Below are 18182 nucleotides of genomic sequence, written 5' to 3' on the forward strand. Positions count from 1 at the left end.
GAGTTAGGGGAGGTTCAAAAGCCACCACTTAAGACTAATTAAGGCCACACTACCACCCTTATAGAAAATGTCTCAGGCCCTCAGCATTAAAATTTACTTAAGATCTTCCACTTGAGGGGGTCAATTACAAAGGTTCTGTGTGAGCGCAAAGGAACACACACCATGGCATCAAAGCACGTACCATTATGAAAGTCTGAGGGACTGCACTATGCCACTTCACTGCAACCTTGAGTAAGTTTCCCCCCTCCCCCTTGGCTTATAGCAAACCAGCAACCCAAGTTCACTCCACGTAATAAAAGAGTATGTCATTATTTAGCACACCCAACACAAAAAAATATTTAAACTTCCATATTAAAACAATGCAATCAAAGTTAACCACATGGTAAATCAAACCAAAAAACTTGGCCAACTATTGCTTATTCAGAAGAAGTGCTCATGCAACGAGATCCACCCAATTGCTATTTGTTCCAATGGACAGAGAACACTGCTGGAAGGCTCATGTAGCAATTCTGCTGTCTCAGGGTAAGCACAGTCGCGGCTCCTCTTCTAAGGCGGAGGAACGTCGCCCCACTGCTTTTTAGAAGTGAAATGAAGAAAGAATTAAATTATAATAACTCGCTTTATTATCATTGTATTTTTTCCTGCTGCAGCAGCTTTGCAGGGTGGGGTGATGCTGCTCGGACTACAAGGGGCAGGGGAAGTGGTGAGTACACTGTGTAAATCTGCATGAATGTTCTCCACGCTGGCCGCATTACAGCCTGCGTTGCGAACAAGGCCCAGGCTCCCAGTCAGCACCTGAGCGCCGAACCATGGCGGTAAAACCAATCTCACCGCTGAGAGTGGGGACCACGGAGGAGAGACGCAGCGAGAAGGTATGTTTTGTTCTTTTTTTACACCCACTCCCCCGCTCCCACCTCCAAACCGTGACTGCCGCCTATGTGTAAACATATACACCTGCACTGCCATGTCGGGAGGATATAAGTGTCCAAAAAATAAACTTATAGCATTAACGGTGGTCAGCATCCACCTAAAATTCTCTAGAGAGGTCTTGCAACTAAGATGGCGGTAGAGTGCCCTTGTCCAGCGGATGACACAAGCCTCCATTGTGATACAAGAAACCGGTATAACCCCTCATCATCTTGTCAGTCTAAGCATTTAGCCCCATAAAATCTGTCAACCATCTGTAAACATTGGTACCTGTGATAGTGGCAGAACCAGGATCCTCGGTACCATCCATCTTACACGCCACAGAAATAGGAGGAAGAACGTGGACATGTTTCCTATAGAATCTCTAGGTTAAACTCTGTCTGTCATACAAGTTCTGACAGGAAAAGACAGACAACCCAATACTTTCTCATGGTATGTGACAGAAGCTTACATTATCTTTTATTGGGTAGAAAGCTTGCACTTTCGATGCCTTGTAAAGTAATGCTGAAATAAGGATTGCTTCTCAACTAGAGTTAGATTTTACTTCTTGTAGCCTTCCTCGTAATTACCTGTAAGGGATGGCCCAGATTCTGTAACTTGAATTATGAGAAGAGACCACACATCAATATTTAACATATCTTTTTAATAAAGTACAATGAGAAATTAAAAAATAAAGAGCATTTCATTGTATTATTGCCCCACGTTTCCTAAATGACTGTTTTTATCAAATAAAATTAATACGTGGAAAAAACAAATATATGCACCAAATTTGACAGAATACATTTAAGACATTTTCCAACAAAATTACATATACTTTTTAAAAGCATTAATGCAGACTTCACAATACAATACGTCTCCTTTCTGGCACAGAGATAACCCTTTTGCAGAGCTTGTTCTCCAACAAGTATTGCTTGTGGTCTATATAAATGCATATATTTATTTAGAGAAAAGTGCTAAGACAAGCATGGCTGTGGTTCGGTCGGCGATGCCCAAGGCACTTGGATGAACTTTGATGTGCAAATGTGTCAGCCGTGTAATGTAGGCAATAGGCAGGGCCACTGGAATTATGCGATTCGGCAGCATTTTTCGCATTATTATGGATTTGAAACATTTGATGCAGATTCTAACAAAAAAGTGTTTCTAGCTCAAATGGATCAAACATTAATAAAAACGTGGTGCCATGTGTTCGAGCACAGTTTAAGGCCCTTTACAAAGGTTAACTGATCATCCTTCAGTTGCATATTTCTGTATTTGGTTCTTGTACTGGTACTAATAAGGTTGCATCTTTGCCTAGATAGTATTACCACATGTAATGACAAAATGAGTGATATAATTCTTTAAAATTGTGCACCATTATGCCATATAATTGAACAAAAGTGCAGAGGGAAGATACAGTATGGTCCTACTGACATCAGTTGATTTTACAGAGCTTGGCGACGCACAAAATGGAGGCACTTCTGAGATATGTGTTGTTTTCCAGCTGCTTATGTCTGCTCCTCACAGAGAAGAAAATATAAGCTGGGGATGGAGGGATTCTACCAGTGCAGGGGTTCAGAGCTATCAGACGTGAAAGAGCACCACCTCTCTCCAGGTTATTATGGACAGTGTCTACAGGCCTCAACTTTCCACCTGCAAATTATTGATTTCAAGGGCTTTGCTCTAAGTTAGTTGAATGGGAGCAAAACAAGACTACAACACCTAGAATGCATCAGGCCTTCACACCAAATGCAGCGACTGAAAACAGTGGGGCAAATTTACTGTTTTCTTACATTATGTAGCCGTGGGTTGTGCATTTTGTGAAAGAGAGGACAGCGCCGTATCTAGAACAATATGGGGCTACTTCTCTGTTCACTAACACTTGTGCACTTTCTGTCAGCCTAGTGCTACACATATACTTTTGCACTATACTTCGTAGCTGTCTGTGAGTGTCGCATAGGTTTTGTACTCGAAGGATAGCCTTCCAGTACAAAACAGTACCCTTAGACTGACTTTAAAACTTTTTCCACTTTGTATGTGTGCTGTACAGTAAATCACACATGCAAAGTTAGAAATGTTTGGCAATACATGTTTCCTCTTCTTTGTACATACTTCAAGGAAGCATACGTTTTTGTGCAAATCCCGTTCTAAAAATGTTACTAGATAGTGCTTTGTTTAAAAAACATGAGTGGTTGCACAGGGATGCCTATGTATCACCCATGAGACACCCCCTTTGTGGAAAGTAGTGTTACTTTAAACAATTTCCAGCACAAAAATTGTTTTGCACTGGAAAGTAAATCCCAAATCAACAATTTGCGCCACTTTGCGCTGGTGCAAAGTCACCAAAAGTGATGCAAAGTTTTGTTCAATGTGTCCCAGTACCTGTAATGACCTGGAGGGAGGTGGTCGCCTTATACTTATATAGACCCGCTGGTACACTTCCCAGCTTGGTTACCTGTAAGTCATGCATGAGATTGAATACGGGGCTCTAGTACCAATACAAAGCTGTCTCTTGTGAGTAGGAGCGTCTAAGCCTGTTTTCCAAATCCCAGCTCAACATACCCCTTGCACACTCTCACCCGGTGGAGATATGTCGGTACAAGCCTCAAATGCGCTGCACGTCACTTGTGCACAGAAACAGAATCCTGACCTGACCAGCAGGGCCACTGTGTAGAAAAGTCTCCCAATTAAAGGTTCCAGTCAATCACATTATTTCTATTTACAAAACAAATAAGCAACATATACATCAACCCCTGAACCCTTTCCCCCCTTCCTTTCCAAAGGGCCATTATTTCCAATGCAGAAGATTCAGAGGTCCGGGTCTGCAACAAGAAAACATAAAATCTTCTCCTGCACGCAGGAGACCTTGGCATCTGAGGCAGACCCATAAATAAAAAGAATCACCAGGATTACTCATGTTTAGGATGTTCTACACAAAGGAGAAAAGTAGTGAGTCTGGTGGCTGGCATGAATACCCACTGTGATTCCAGTCTGACACCACACGACAGGCTGGTCCAGGAGGCAGAGCGCCCGGTCACAGACCCTGCCATCATTCAACAGACACTCGCCTTAGTGCATTAATCCACCCACCATGGCTTCATTTCAATTGTGTTTCACTTGTGCCCTCTGCCCCTTAAAAACAATAAAATTATGTAACTAAAAAACATTTTAAAGCACATTTAAAAAAAATGCTGAATTAGATAAAATCAAGTCCTGGTCTGCAGTCTGAGGAAAAAGAGGTCGTCCTTTGTGAACAGTGAAAAGGTTGACAAAGAAAATGGTGCCTGTTTAATGGTTTTAGATGAAGTGGGTAGATGTTGGGCAGACAGCCTCAGCACGTATGGCAGTACTAGGGGGTTTTGTATTGTGGCACTTAGTAGAGGAGGGACAGTCAACTACAGAGCTGGGACACAGATGACGTGGTAGAGCAATCACCCACAGACTTTAACTACTCAATCTAAGGTCCACCATGATAAGCGTTTGGAGCATCATGAACAACAAAAACAAGACAAAGAGAACCACCTTTCAAGTAATGCCCTCTATACCGCAGACGTGTGGAAGTCTAACCTCCCTTCCCCACTTCCCTATCCCCATGAACCTATGGGAAGTCACCACTGGGGAATGAGATGTCAGTGAACGCTGGTGGTCATCAGCCCTTCATAGTACTCCAGATGTCCTTCTTTGTAGGTGGCGCATTGCTTCAAATGCCTCGCTCTGGTGGTTGTACAGATTGAAAGCCACTTAGAAGTGATTATATAGACTCTTGGGGAGGGTGGTATGCTTCATCAGGCTAGAAATAATAATGGTAGGCAGTCACGATGGATACAACTAGACTCCGACTCATCCATGGGGCGAAAACAGGTTGCGGTCAAGGTCTTATTCTTCACACATTTTGGCCTCCCCCTGGTCAGAGGAGAACATCTGGGTTTGCCAGAGGTCTGCTGAGGGATTCCTAATCCTCCTCTCTTCTCAGATAGACCACTCTTGCTTGACCACGCCCTCTCCCAAGATGGGTCACTCTTATGCATCCGGGGGATGGGATCTGGCTACAGGGCATGGGGGAGAGGACGGGCGGAAGGAGGGTTTAATTTGCTGGCACAGCCAGAATGAAGCCTGACTGGTTCTTGGTGAAATCTGGCTGTGTTTGGTTGATCCGAGTTTCCACAGAGACTGTGCATTTCTTGCCGTGCATACTGCACTGGATGGGGTGTGTCACGGTCACTTGCAGGCGGCGTTTCTCACTAAGGAGGGGAGAGTAATAAACAATAAATTAGTGAATAAAGTATGGGCCAACTGGCTTTAGGTAGCAGAAAGTACAATACCATAATGCATCAGACAAAAACACTGTCAATTATTTCTTTATGACGTCATCAGTGTTTTTCACTCAAAAAAGGAACATAATTCACTGCACTACCTGGAAATACAAAATATCACCTAACTGTACCACACGGTGTTGTATGACACATTTCGAAAAAAGCCCAAATTATATGTGGTCAGATGTCTTAAGGAGTATAAAAAAAGAAATAAGACTAAGGCCGAGAGCTGTAAGACAATTGCTAACTTACTATGGACCCTCTTGCTCACTTACTATGGACCCTCTTGCTCACTTACTATGAACCCTCCTGCTCGATTTTATGAACCCTGTTGCTCACTTACTATGGACCCTCTTGCTCACTTACTATGAACCCGCTTGCTCACTTACTATGGACCCTCTTGCTCACTTATTATGAACCATCTTGCTCACTTACTATGGACTCTCTTGCTCACTTCTATGAACCCTCCTGCTCACTTACTATGAACCCTCCTGCTCACTTACTATGAACCCTCTTGCTCACTTACTATGAACACTCTTGCTCTTTTACTGTGAACCCTCTTGCTCACTTACTGTGAACCCTCTTGCTCACTTACTGTGAAACCTCTTGCTCACTTACTGTGAACCCTCTTGCTCACTTACTGTGAACCCTCTTGCTCACTTACTGTGAACCCTCTTGCTCACTTACTGTGAACCCTCTTGCTCACTTACTGTGAACCCTCTTGCTCACTTACTGTGAACCCTCTTGCTCACTTACTGTAAACCCTCTTCATGAGGCAGCGGCTCTGCTCTCAGAAGCTTGCTTGGTGATATGGACGCTGCAGGAGCCCAGAGTGAACATATCAAACATATCAACATCTTGGACCCATCCCAGTCCGGATTCAGACTAAACCACAGTACTGAGACAGCCCTCATCGCCGCCACAGACGACATCAGACGCCAACTAGACAACGGCGAAACATCAGCTCTCATCATCCTGGGCCTGTCAGACGCCTTCGACACAGTATGCCATCACACTCTAAAGACACGCCTCATAGAAGCCGGAATCCAAGATAAGGCCCTCGACTGGACCACGTCCTTCCTCTCAGGCAGAACCCAGAGAGTCCGCCTCCCACCCTTCCGATCCACCGACATCATCTGCGGCGTCCCTCAGGGCTCATCCCTCAGCCTGACGCTATTCAACGTCTACATGGCCTCCTCACACAAGTGGCCCGCCATCACCACCTCAACATCATCTCCTACGCCGACGACACCCAGCTCATCATCTCCCTCACCAAGGACCCATACACCGCCAAAACCAACGTCCACGAGGGAATGAAGGCTGTCGCCGACTGGATGAGGAGCAGCCGTCTGAAGCTGAACTCAGACAAGACTGAGGTGCTCATCCTAGGACCTACCCGTTCAGCCTGGGATGACTCCTGGTGGCCGACCACGATGAGAACTGCACCAACACCCACCGACCATGCACGCAACCTAGGATTCATTCTCAACTCCTCCCTCTCCATGTCCAAACAGGTCAACGCCGTCTCCTCCTTCTGCTACAACACCCCCCGCATGCTCCGCAGGATCTACAAGTGGATCCCGACCGAAACAAGAAGAACGGTGACACATGCCCTCGTCAGCAGCAGACTGGACTACGGCAACGCACTCTATGCAGGAATCATAGCCAAACACCTACGATGACTACAACGCATCCAAAACGCCTCCGCCCGATTGATCGTCAACACCCCCCGACGCAGCCACATCACACCCCACCTGAGAAACCTACACTGGCTCCCCGTCGACAAGAGGATCACCTTCAAGCTCCTCACCCACAAAGCACTCCACAACACAGGACCAGCCTACCTGAACAACAAACTCAGCTTCCACACCCCCACCCGCCTGCTCCGCTCCGCCAGCCGCGCCCTCGCCACCGTCCCCCGCATCCAACGCGCGACCTCCGGCGGCAGATCCTTCTCCTACCTCGCCGCCAAGACCTGGAACACCCTCCCCATCCACATACGGCAGACCCAAGACCTACTCGCCTTCAGAAGACTCCTCAAGACCTGGCTCTTCGAACAGTAGCACCACCCCCCCTCAGCGCCTTGAGACCCTCACGGGTAAGTAGCGCGCTTTACAAGTACTCTGATTGATTGATTGATCACGCAGTTAGAGGCGCCATGGCCTCAAAAACGTTTCAAGTTAGTACACGTTTAAAAGAAATTATGAAGGATTCATACTGGTCGAGAGAATCAGCCTCTAAGGAGCTTTATTTTAAACTGTTTGAGGGGGCAGCTTCCAATGTGTTAAACGGGCTTTGAATTGGCCTAATAGGAGCCTCTGTGTCTTAATACATAATAATGATTCTGCTGACCCGTCAAACACTAAGGGCTAGATGTATCAATATTAGGAATTGTGTTTACTGAATTGAGATTTTCTGAGATTGGTAATTAGGAAATCGCTATTCCCAATGTCTGAAACAATTGAGTTCACAGAGTACATTCATTCGCAAATCAACCTACCTCGTGAATATTAATGAGGAAGGTCACACTTTTCAATTCATTAGGAATCACAGCCATCACAGGGATGGTCAGCAGACCACCATATCTGTGATTGCTTTTTAATAACGTTTTTTTTTTTTTTTTTTTTTAAATGTGATGCGTTTACATTTTTTTTAATGTAATGTTTCAAAATCATTTTTTTAAAGTAGGCAGTGGTCCGTGGGACCACCGCCTGCTTTTAAAAATATTTTTTCCAAACATTTTCAAAGGGAAGGGGTTCATTGTAGAACCCTTACCATTTACGAATTGGTCAACACCAACTTTGAGTTGGTGGTAAGGTGTGAATGTTTTGCGACCGTATTTTGGTTGCAAAACATTCATCCATCCCATTCTGATTCAGTATTTGAAAGGGGCGTACTAAACATGCCCCTTCCTAATACCGACTCGGTATGTATTTGAAATTCCAAAATGCTATTTGGTAACATTTTATCGAATCGCAATTTGGGATTATTACATAGCTAAATGTTTTTTTGTGGTCGCAAACAGCCCAATTTGCAGAGATAACAAAAATTATTTGTAAATCTAGACCAAGATTTTATTAAAAAGCTAGAGGCAAGCATTATCCCTCCTGAAAAGAAAAGGCAGGGAGTTAGGATGCGGAGTTGTTTTCTATGTATAATGTAAGGTGCACACGCATGTGACCCTGGTCTGGACGTACCAGTTCTATTTAGAGGGACTCGTTCGGACAGCACAAATAGTAATGGGTGGAATGCTTGAATTAATCTCACTGGTAATTAAAACCGACTATGGAAGAAATTATGGACGTCAAACCATCACAAGTATCAACCATCTGCTTTGTGGGTCATTTGGAGTAATTACAGAGGAACTGGTGTGCGCATGTAGATATGGAACGTGTTGGTATTTATATAACATGAACCCAACTAGGAAGCAGCGTAGTACTGTATATTAGAAGGGGTGCTAGTACGGCCACGCACCACAAGTGGGGATGACATAACTACAGTTCACACACTACCTGTGAGGTTTTGAGAAAGCACTTTTTATAGTGCCTGGAGCAGTGAGCATACCAGCATGAACAGTGTATTCTATAAAATAACACTCCTGACAGCGGCTGACCCAAGGTTTAGCACATCAATCCTTATCCACCAACATTAAGAGTCCTGTGCATCCACTTTCGGAACCTGACACCGTTGAGCTCCACTGGAATCCGGAAAAAGCAAACTGTTTGAAGATGGAAGGTGCACCAGGAAAAGGAGTCAAAATCGCATATATAGGTCCATCAGTTTTCTTTATTAGTAATAGAAGTAAAAATGGCCATCAGCCACCGCGTTTATTTCAGTTACTTAAGGAAAGTGTTGAATACTCTACTTGATACTTGGGGCCCTGATGAAGTTCCTTTGGTCAAAGGAACGAAACGCGTAAACTATTTTTACTTCTATTACTAATAAAGAAAACTGATGGACTTGTATAGACGATTTTGACTTCATTTCCTGGTGCACCTTCCATCTTCAAACAACAGTGCATTCTATGCTTTATTTACATGGTTTTGAAGTGCAAACTGAGGCCAGAAGCAGCTTATTGAAAGCCACAGAGCATGGGTCTAAGAAGTAGCAGACTGTAACAAGTGCCAGGCCTGCATGCACAGTCTCCATGACTTGCTCGGAGAGCAATGCTTCTTTTGCACAAGTGCAAACTGCAGCCAATTTGAAAAGCCAAAATGTCTGCTCTGTTCTTACGCATCTTTGTGATGCACCATTGCGCATTCCGTATTTGTTAAAAGCTTCGCATATGCAGGAGGAGGAGGGAGAGGGAGCATAAAAGGCCAATTTGCATATGCAAAAAAGAAAATCTCCAGGGGCGCGGAGATCGGTGGAAGACATGCATTGCAAATTCTGGAAACCACTCATTTGGGCAGCCTAACCTACGTACAGCCAGGCTCCTCTCAGCCTAATCCACATATGGACAGGCTTCTCGCAACCTAACCCACGTACGACCAGGCTTCTCTCAGCTTAACGCACCTACAGCCAGGCTTCTCTCAGCCTTACTCATGTACGGCCAAGCTTCTCTCAACCTAACCCACATACGACCAGACTTCTCTCAGCGTAACCTACCTACGGCCAGGCTGCTCTCATCTTAACCCACCTATGGCCAGGCTTCTCAGCCTAACCCACGTACAGCCAGGCTTCTCTCAGCCTAACCCACATGGCTTCTCGCAACCTAACCCACGTATGACCAGGCTTCTCTCAGCTTAACCTACCTAAGGCCAGGCTTCTCAGCCTAACCCACGTACGGCCAGTCTTCTCTCAGCCTAACCCACGTGGTTTCTCGCAACCTAACCCACGTACGACCAGGCTTCTCTCAGCTTAACCTACCTACGGCCAGGCTTCTCTCAGCCTTACTCGTGTAGGCCAGGCTTCTCAGCCTAACCCACGTACGGCCAGGCTTCTCTCAGCTTAACCTACCTACAACCAGGCTTCTCTCAGCCTAACCCACGTACGGCCAGGCTTCTCTCAGCCTAACCCACATACGGCCAGGCTTCTCTAAGCCTAACCCACGTACGGCCTGGATTCTCTCAGCCAAACTCACATACGGCCAGGCTTCTCTCAGCTTAACCTACCTACGGCGAGGCTTCTCTCAGCCTTACTCGTGTACGGCCAGGCTTCTCAGCCTCACCCACGTACGGCCAGGCTGCTCTCAGCTTAACCTACCTGCAACCAGGCTTCTCTCAGCCTTACTCGTGTACGGCCAGGCTTCTCAGCCTAACCCACGTACGGCCAGGCTTCTCTCAGCTTAACCTACCTACAACCAGGCTTCTCTCAGCCTTACTCGTGTACGGCAAGGCTTCTCAGCCTAACCCACGTACAGCCAGGCTTCTCTCAGCCTAACCCACGTACGACCAGGCTTCTCTCAGCCTAACCCATGTACGACCAGGCTTCTCTCAGCCTAACCCACGTACGACCAGGCTTCTCTCAGCTTAACCTACCTACAACCAGGCTTCTCTCAGCCTTACTCGTGTACGGCCAGGCTTCTCAGCCTAACCCACGTACAGCCAGGCTTCTCTCAGCCTAACCCACGTACGACCAGGCTTCTCTCAGCCTAACCCGCGTACGGCCAGGCTTATCTCAGCCTAACCCGGCTTCTCAGCCTAACCCACGTACGGCCAGGATTCTCTCAAAGGACCTACGGATATTTCGCAATTTTTTTTACCAGGCACTAAATGCCCCCGGATGTTCAAAAGGGTCGTTGTGTTCTGCAGGCCACATTCTTTGTTGTTAAGTCGTTTGTCTTCTCTTTATACAGTCTGGTTTGATCCGTCCTGGTTTACATTGTTGAAGTAGCACAAAGATGAGCGTTCGGAAAGGATCCTGCAACTTCGCAACAAAGTATTTTTATTTTTTACCACTGGATGGTCACAGGCAGCATCTAGCCCGCCGGGCTCAGTGAAAATGTCACTTTTACCCAGTGCTTGAAATGGAAAAATAGAGTGTAACAGAGTACCTGCTTATTTCTGAGAATTGCCGGTACTCTCCAATTAAAAGTAATACGTTTTTCTTGACAAGTGCAGGTCTCAAAAGAAATGGGTTCCAGCACTCAGTACTGCCCCATTTAAAGCACTGCTTTTACCCATAATGTAGGGAGACGATGACGTGACATACAGCTCTCCCCGCAAACAGTAGGAAACAACGCCTTGTCTGCAGGGGCGTAGCTTAAAAGCGGGATGGCGCATTTGAGGTTTTACATCCCCCTAATAAATGTCCTATTTAATAAATAGTTGGGTACAGGAGCGTTCAGTTGGGTATGGCACGATGTTTGTCGGATTTCTCTTTGGATTTTTAAATACTCAGACGGAAAGACACACACATATTCGTTTCTGATTTGAAGGTCTTAAAACATGGTTATTTTATAAAATGCTATGTTTAAAATACCCCTCACAATCCGCACTCTTTCCCTTTCAAAAGGCCTTAATGCGCCCCCCCTCATCCACTGCTTATAATATAATGACTGACATAATACTCCACTGTGAGTATCGGAACATCTGAAGCTCACACCTCCCAATCTTAATGACCAGGCTACGCCCCTGCTTGTCTGACTTGAGCATTAAATGACAACTCGCCCTGGATGGAGCCTCGACGGAATGGTGCCAGAAAGCCATCTGGAAATGTGAAGACCTGACCAGGCAAACATGTCCCTGTTGCTAAAAGAGCACACCACTCTCTTCTTTGTGCACAAGTTGTGCAAGATGTACGTCTCTCTTTGTGCACAAGATGTGCAAAATGCACACCTCTCTCCTTGTGCAAAAGATGTGCAAGATGAAAACCATTCTCTTTGTGCGCAAGATGCACAACTCTCTTCTTTGTGCACAAGATGTTCAAAATGCACACTTCTCTCTTTGTGCACATGATGTAAAAGATGCACACCCCTCTTCTATGTACACAAATGAGCAAGATGCACACCGCTCTATTCTTTGGGCAAAAGATGTGCAAGATGCACACCTCTCTTCCTTGTGTACAAGATGTGCCAGGTACACACCTATCTCTTGTTTGTGCACAAGATGTGCAAGAGGCACACCGCTCTCTTCTTTGTGCACAAGATGTGCAAGATGCACAGCTCTCTCTTCCTTCCGTACAAGATGTGCAAGGTGCACACCTCTCTCTTTGTGCACAAGATGTGCACAATGCACACCTCTTTGTACACAAGATGTGCAAGATGCACACCTCTCTTCCGTGTGTACAAGATGTGCAAGGTGCACACCTTTCACTTCTTTGTGCACAAGATGTGCAAGATGCACAGCTCTCTCTTCTTTGCGTACAAGATGTGCAAGGTGCACACCTCTCTCTTCTTTGTGCACAAGATGTGCACAATGCACACCTCTTTGTACACAAGATGTGCAAAATGCACACCACTCTCTTCTTTGTGCACAAGATGCGCCTTCTGGGTAGAGGGAAATGTGAAGACCTGACAGGCAAACATGTCCCTTAATACTGAGTGAGTACGTTGCTAACAAAGCACACCACTCTTCTTTTTGCACAAGATGTGCAAAATGCATGCCTCTCTTTGTGCACAAGATGTGCAAATGCACATCTCTCTCCTTGTGCAAAAGGTGTGCAAGAGGCACACCATTCTCTTCTTTGTGCGCAAGATGCACAACTCTCTTCGTTGTGCACAAGATGTGCAAGATGCATGCCTCTCTTTGTGTACGAGATGTCAAAATGCACACATCTCTCTTCTTTGTGCACATGATGTAAAAGATGCACACCTCTCTTCTATGTGCACAAATGTGCAAGATGCACACCGTCCTCTTCTTTGTGCACAAGATGTGCAAGATCCACACCTCTGTTCATTGTGCACAAGATGTACAAGATGCACGCCTCTCTTTGTGCACAAGGTGTGCAAGATGCACACCGCTCTCTTCTTTGTGCACAAGATGTGCAAGGTGCACACCTCTCTCTTCTTTGTGCACAAGATGCGCACAATGCACACCTCTTTGTACACAAGATGTGCAAGTTGCACACCTCTCTCTTCCTTGTGTACAAGATGTGCAACGTGAACACCTCTCTCTTCTTTGTGCACAAGATGTGCACGATGCACAGCTCTTTCTTCCTTGTGTACAAGATGTGCAAGGTGCACACCTCTCTCTTCTTTGTGCACAAGATGTGCACAATGCGCACCTCTTTGTACACAAGATGTGCAAAATGCACACCACTCTCTTCTTTGTGCACAAGATGCGCCTTCTGGGTAGAGGGAAATGTGAAGACCTGACAGGCAAACATGTCCCTTAATACGGAGTAAGTTGCTAACAGAGCACACCGCTCTCTTCGCTGTGCACAAGATGTACAAAATGCACGCCGCTCTTTGTGCACAAGATGTGCAAAATGCACACCTCTCTCCTTGTGCATTATTATTTAAAATTTTATATAGCGCGCAGTTACCCTCGGGCGTCCCAGCGCTTATCCAGACACCATCAGATAGAAAGGACGGCAAGGTAAATGCACTCAAGCAGGGAACAAATAGGTCTTGAGACACTTGCGAAACCGCAGAGTACAAGTTTCGGCGCGTAAATTAGAAGGGAGCGAGTTCCACAGCTTCGCCGTGTTAACTGGAAATCTTCTCCCGCCAGTAGGAGACCTTTTAATTCTAGGGACTAGGAGAAGGTTTTTTTGGTCGGAGCGCAATGATCTACTCGATTTATATGGGACCGCTAAATTCTTTAGTATAGGGGGGCCTTTCCCCAGAAGGATTTTGTGGGCTGTACAAAGTGCCTTGAATATAACTCTCTCCCGCACTGGGAGCCAGTGCAACGCCTTAAGAGCAGGTCTTGCTGATTGCGTCCTAGGGACGTCCATGAGCAGTCTTGCCGCTGCGTTTTGGACCGGCTGGAGTTTCTTAAAAGTAGAATCAGGGGCACCCAGAAAGATGGCATTGCTATAGTCCAATCTAGATGTTATAAGACCCTGAATCAGCAGCTTCCTAGATGTTACAGGTAGAAGAGGAAAGATTTTGTGGGCAGACCGTAGCAACGCAAAGCACACTCCAGCAGTTTTCTTAGCTTGGGTCCGGAGTGACAAGTCTTGCTCAAGCCAGACTCCCAGGCTCTTGATCACCTCTTTGGGGTCAGGAAGGTCTCCCATACAGCTCGGCCAGCTGGTCAAAGGGAGAACAGAATTTTTACTCCCTAACAGCATTATTTCCGTCTTCGAGCCGTTCAATTTAAGGGATGATTCTTCCATCCAGGAGTGAACGTCCGACAGGCAGGAGTGCAGTAAATCCGGATTCACCGCCAGTTGGGAAAGAGAGACCACCAACTGCGTGTCATCCGCATAACTGACGATCTTGATGTCATACGGTGCCACTATATCCTCCAAGGGGGCCATATAAACATTAAACAATGTCGGGCTGAGAGACGAGCCCTGTGGCACTCCACATTGGAGGGGGATCGATTTAGATCGCTCACCGCCTTCCCAGACCTGGTATGTTCGACCGGTGAGAAATGATCTCACCCACTGCAGAGCAACCCCGGACACCCCTACCTCAGCCAGCCGCTGGATCAACACCTGATGGTTCACGGTGTCAAACGCCGCACTGAGGTCCAGGAGGATCACTGCCACTGACCCTCCTGAGTCCAGATTGCGTCTAGATTCATCAACGACCGCCAGGAGGGCAGTGTCGGTGCTCTGACCTGGACGAAAACCGGTTTGCGAAACTCGAAGCAAACCGTTGGACTCCAAAAAGCCTGACAGTTGTTGGTTAACCAGCCTTTCAGCAATTTTGCTTATACCCGGCAGCAGGGAAATGGGCCTGAAGTTCGACAGGTCCGAAGGATCCAAGTTGGGCTTTTTTAGAAGTGCCTTAACAAGCATAAGGTATGCAAGAGGCACACCAGTCTCTTCTTTGTGCGCAAGATGCACAACTCTCTTTGTTGGGCACAAGATGTGCAAGATGCACGCCTCTCTTTGTGCACAAGATGTCAAAATGCACACCTCTCTCTTCTTTGTGCACAGGATGTAAAAGATGCACACCTCTTCTATGTGCACAAATGTGCAAGATGCACACCGCTCTCTTCTTTGTGTACAAGATGTGCGAGAGCCACACCTCTCTTCATTGTGCACAAGATGTACAATATGCAAACCTCTTTTTGTGCACAAGATGTGCAAGATGCACACCTCTTTTCCTTGTGCACAAGATGTACAAGATGCACGCCTCTCTTTGTGCACAAGGTGTGCAAGATGCACCCTGCTCTCTTCTTTGTGTACAAGATGCACAAGGTGCACACCTCTCTCTTCCTTGTGTACAAAATGTGCAAGGTGAACACCTCTCTTCTTTGTGCACAAGTTGTGCACGATGCACACCTCTCTCTTACTTGTGTACCAGATGTGCAAGGTGCACACCTCTCTTCTTTGTGCACAAGATGTGCACGATGCACAACTCTTTGTGCACAAGATGGGCAAAATGCACACCTCTCTTTGTGCACAAGATGTTCACGATGCACACCGCTCTTTGTGCATAAGATGTGCAAAATGCACACCTTTCTTTGTGCACAAGATGTGCAAAATGCACACCTCTCTTCTTGTGCATAAGGTGTGCAAGAGGCACACCAGTCTCTTCTTTGTGCGCAAGATGCACAACTCTCTTTGTTGAGCACAAGATGTGCAAGATGCACGCCTCTCCTTGTGCACGAGATGTCAAAATGCACACCTCTCTCTTCTTTGTGCACAGGATGTAAAAGATTCACACCTCTCTTCTATGTGCACAAATGTGCAAGATGCACACCGCTCTCTTGAATGAATGAAAATAAACTTATAAACGCGCAACTTTGCCCGAAGGCATCAAGGCGCCTACAAAGAAAATCAGAAAAAAAGGAAAGAAAGGCTAAAACCCAAAGCTAAGGATATGCTCTGCCAAAGAGCCAAGTTTTTAGAGCCTTTCTGAAAGAAGGCATTGAAGGTAGGATCCTGATCTCCAGGGGAACTATATTCCACCATCTTGGAGCAAGATTGGAGAAAGCTCTGCCTCCCCATTTAGCTCTGCGCACCAGAGGTACAGTAAGGAGCAATTTCGACGAGGAGCGGAGGTTCCTCTCAGGAGAGTACAAGGAGAGGAGATTTTTTATACCTCCAGTCTCCTTCTTGTTTAAGGCACCATACGCCAGGCACAACACTTTGAATGAGATCCTGGCATCAATGGGGAGCCAGTGCAGAGATTTCCTGGCAGCGGTCGCAGACGACCTTTTCGGAAGATCCAGGACAAACTTCGCCGCAGCATTTTGCACTGATTGAAGACCTCGCAACAGACCTTTATTGGCCCCTGCATATAAAGCATTGCAATAGTCGAGCCTAGATGTTATCAAAGCTACGACCGTCTGTTTTCGAGCTTGCACAGATAGATAGTATTTGATTTTGCGCAAGATTGCAATGATGCCCCAGCAGGTAGAGAGGGTCCGCCTTACTTGAAGAGCCATGTCAAGGGAGGGATCGATCATGACCCCCAGATTTCGTGCTGCCCGCGTTGGAGCCGGACAGGTCCCCAGAGATTCGGGCCACCATTCCGCCGACCAGATGTCTTCCTTCTCGCCGAATACGAGGATCTCTGTCTTTTCGCCATTTAGCCGCAGTGAATTGTTAATCATCCAGAGGGCGACTGCCTCCATACAGAGTCTGAACTTGGAGGCAGAGGAGCTGACAGACTTGGCGAGAGACATTAAGATCTGCGTATCGTCGGCGTAAGACACTACCTCCATCCCAAAAGATCTAATGAGCCTGGCCAGGGGGGTCACATAGATATTAAACAGGGTCGGACTTAACGCCGACCCCTGTGGGACCCCCCAATTCAGTGGCAGGGATGGAGATAGAAACTCTCCCAGCTTCACTCTCTGTTCCCTCCGGTCCAGGAAAGAGGACAACAAGCTTAACGCCTGCCCCTCCACCCCTATCTCCCTCAGACGAGATGTTAGAACGAGGCGAGACAGGGTGTCAAATGCAGCTGTGAGATCCAGAAGGATCAGCAACGTACTTCCGCCCCTATCGACCGTGGTGCGGATGTTATCAAGCACCACGGTAAGGGCGGACTCCGTGCTATGACCCCTCCGGAAGCCATGCTGCGAGTGATCCAAAAGACCGGCGGAATCCAGAAAGGAAGAAAGGTGCTGGTGTAGATGGATTTCCAGCATCTTGGCTGGGGCTGGGAGCAGCGAAATGGGGCGGAAGTTTTTCAGCACTTCTGGGTCCAGTGACGGCTTCTTCAAGAGCGGCTTCACAACCGCTTTCTTCCATTGGGAAGGGAAAATACCCTTGCTTAAAGCCTTATTCATTATTTGAAGTAGCGGGGGCAGGAGGGTCTCCTTGCATTGTTTAAGGATGTGAAGAGGACAGGGATCCAGGGGTGAACCAGATTTGGTCTTAATTTGCTCTTCTTTGTGCACAAGATGTGCAAGAGCGACACCTCTCTTCATTGTGCGCAAGATGTACAATATGCACACCTCTTTTTGTGCACAAGATGTGCAAGATGCACACCTCTCTTCCTTGTGCACAAGATGTACAAGATGCACGCCTCTCTGTGCACAAGGTGTGCAAGATGCACACTGCTCTCTTCTTTGTGTACAAGATGCACAAGGTGCACACCTCTCTCTTCCTTGTGTACAAAATGTGCAAGGTGCACACCTCTCTCTTCTTTGTGCTCAAGATGTGCACTATGCACAACTCTTTGTGCACAAGATGGGCAAAATGCACACCTTTCTTTGTGCACAAGATGTTCACGATGCACACCGCTCTTTGTGCATAAGATGTGCAAAATGCACACCTTTCTCTTCTTTGTGCACAAGATATAAAATATGCACACTTCGCTGCTTTGTGCACAAGATGTGCAAGATACACACCTCTTTCTTCCTGGTGTACAAGATGTACACGGTGGACATCACTCTTCTTTGTGTCCACTGACTTATCACAGAATTTTTAATTTCCAGTAGAATTGGTAAC

General features: G+C 46.5%; 1 protein-coding gene across 1 annotated transcript in view; it reads right to left on the bottom strand.

Annotated features, from left to right (window-relative positions):
- Positions 1-1549: 1549 nt before the first annotated feature.
- MYO1D (myosin ID) overlaps positions 1550-18182 on the bottom strand; it is a 620564-nt gene continuing 603931 nt past the window's right edge. Inside the window, exon 22 of the mRNA XM_078645112.1 lies at positions 1550-5144. Within this exon, the coding sequence (XP_078501238.1) occupies positions 4988-5144 (157 nt within the window). The 3' untranslated portion in view covers positions 1550-4987. The remainder of the gene's footprint in view (positions 5145-18182) is intronic.

This window comes from Lissotriton helveticus, chromosome 5_1 (genome assembly GCF_964261635.1).
Source record: "Lissotriton helveticus chromosome 5_1, aLisHel1.1, whole genome shotgun sequence".
In the NCBI taxonomy this organism is placed as follows: domain Eukaryota; kingdom Metazoa; phylum Chordata; class Amphibia; order Caudata; family Salamandridae; genus Lissotriton; species Lissotriton helveticus.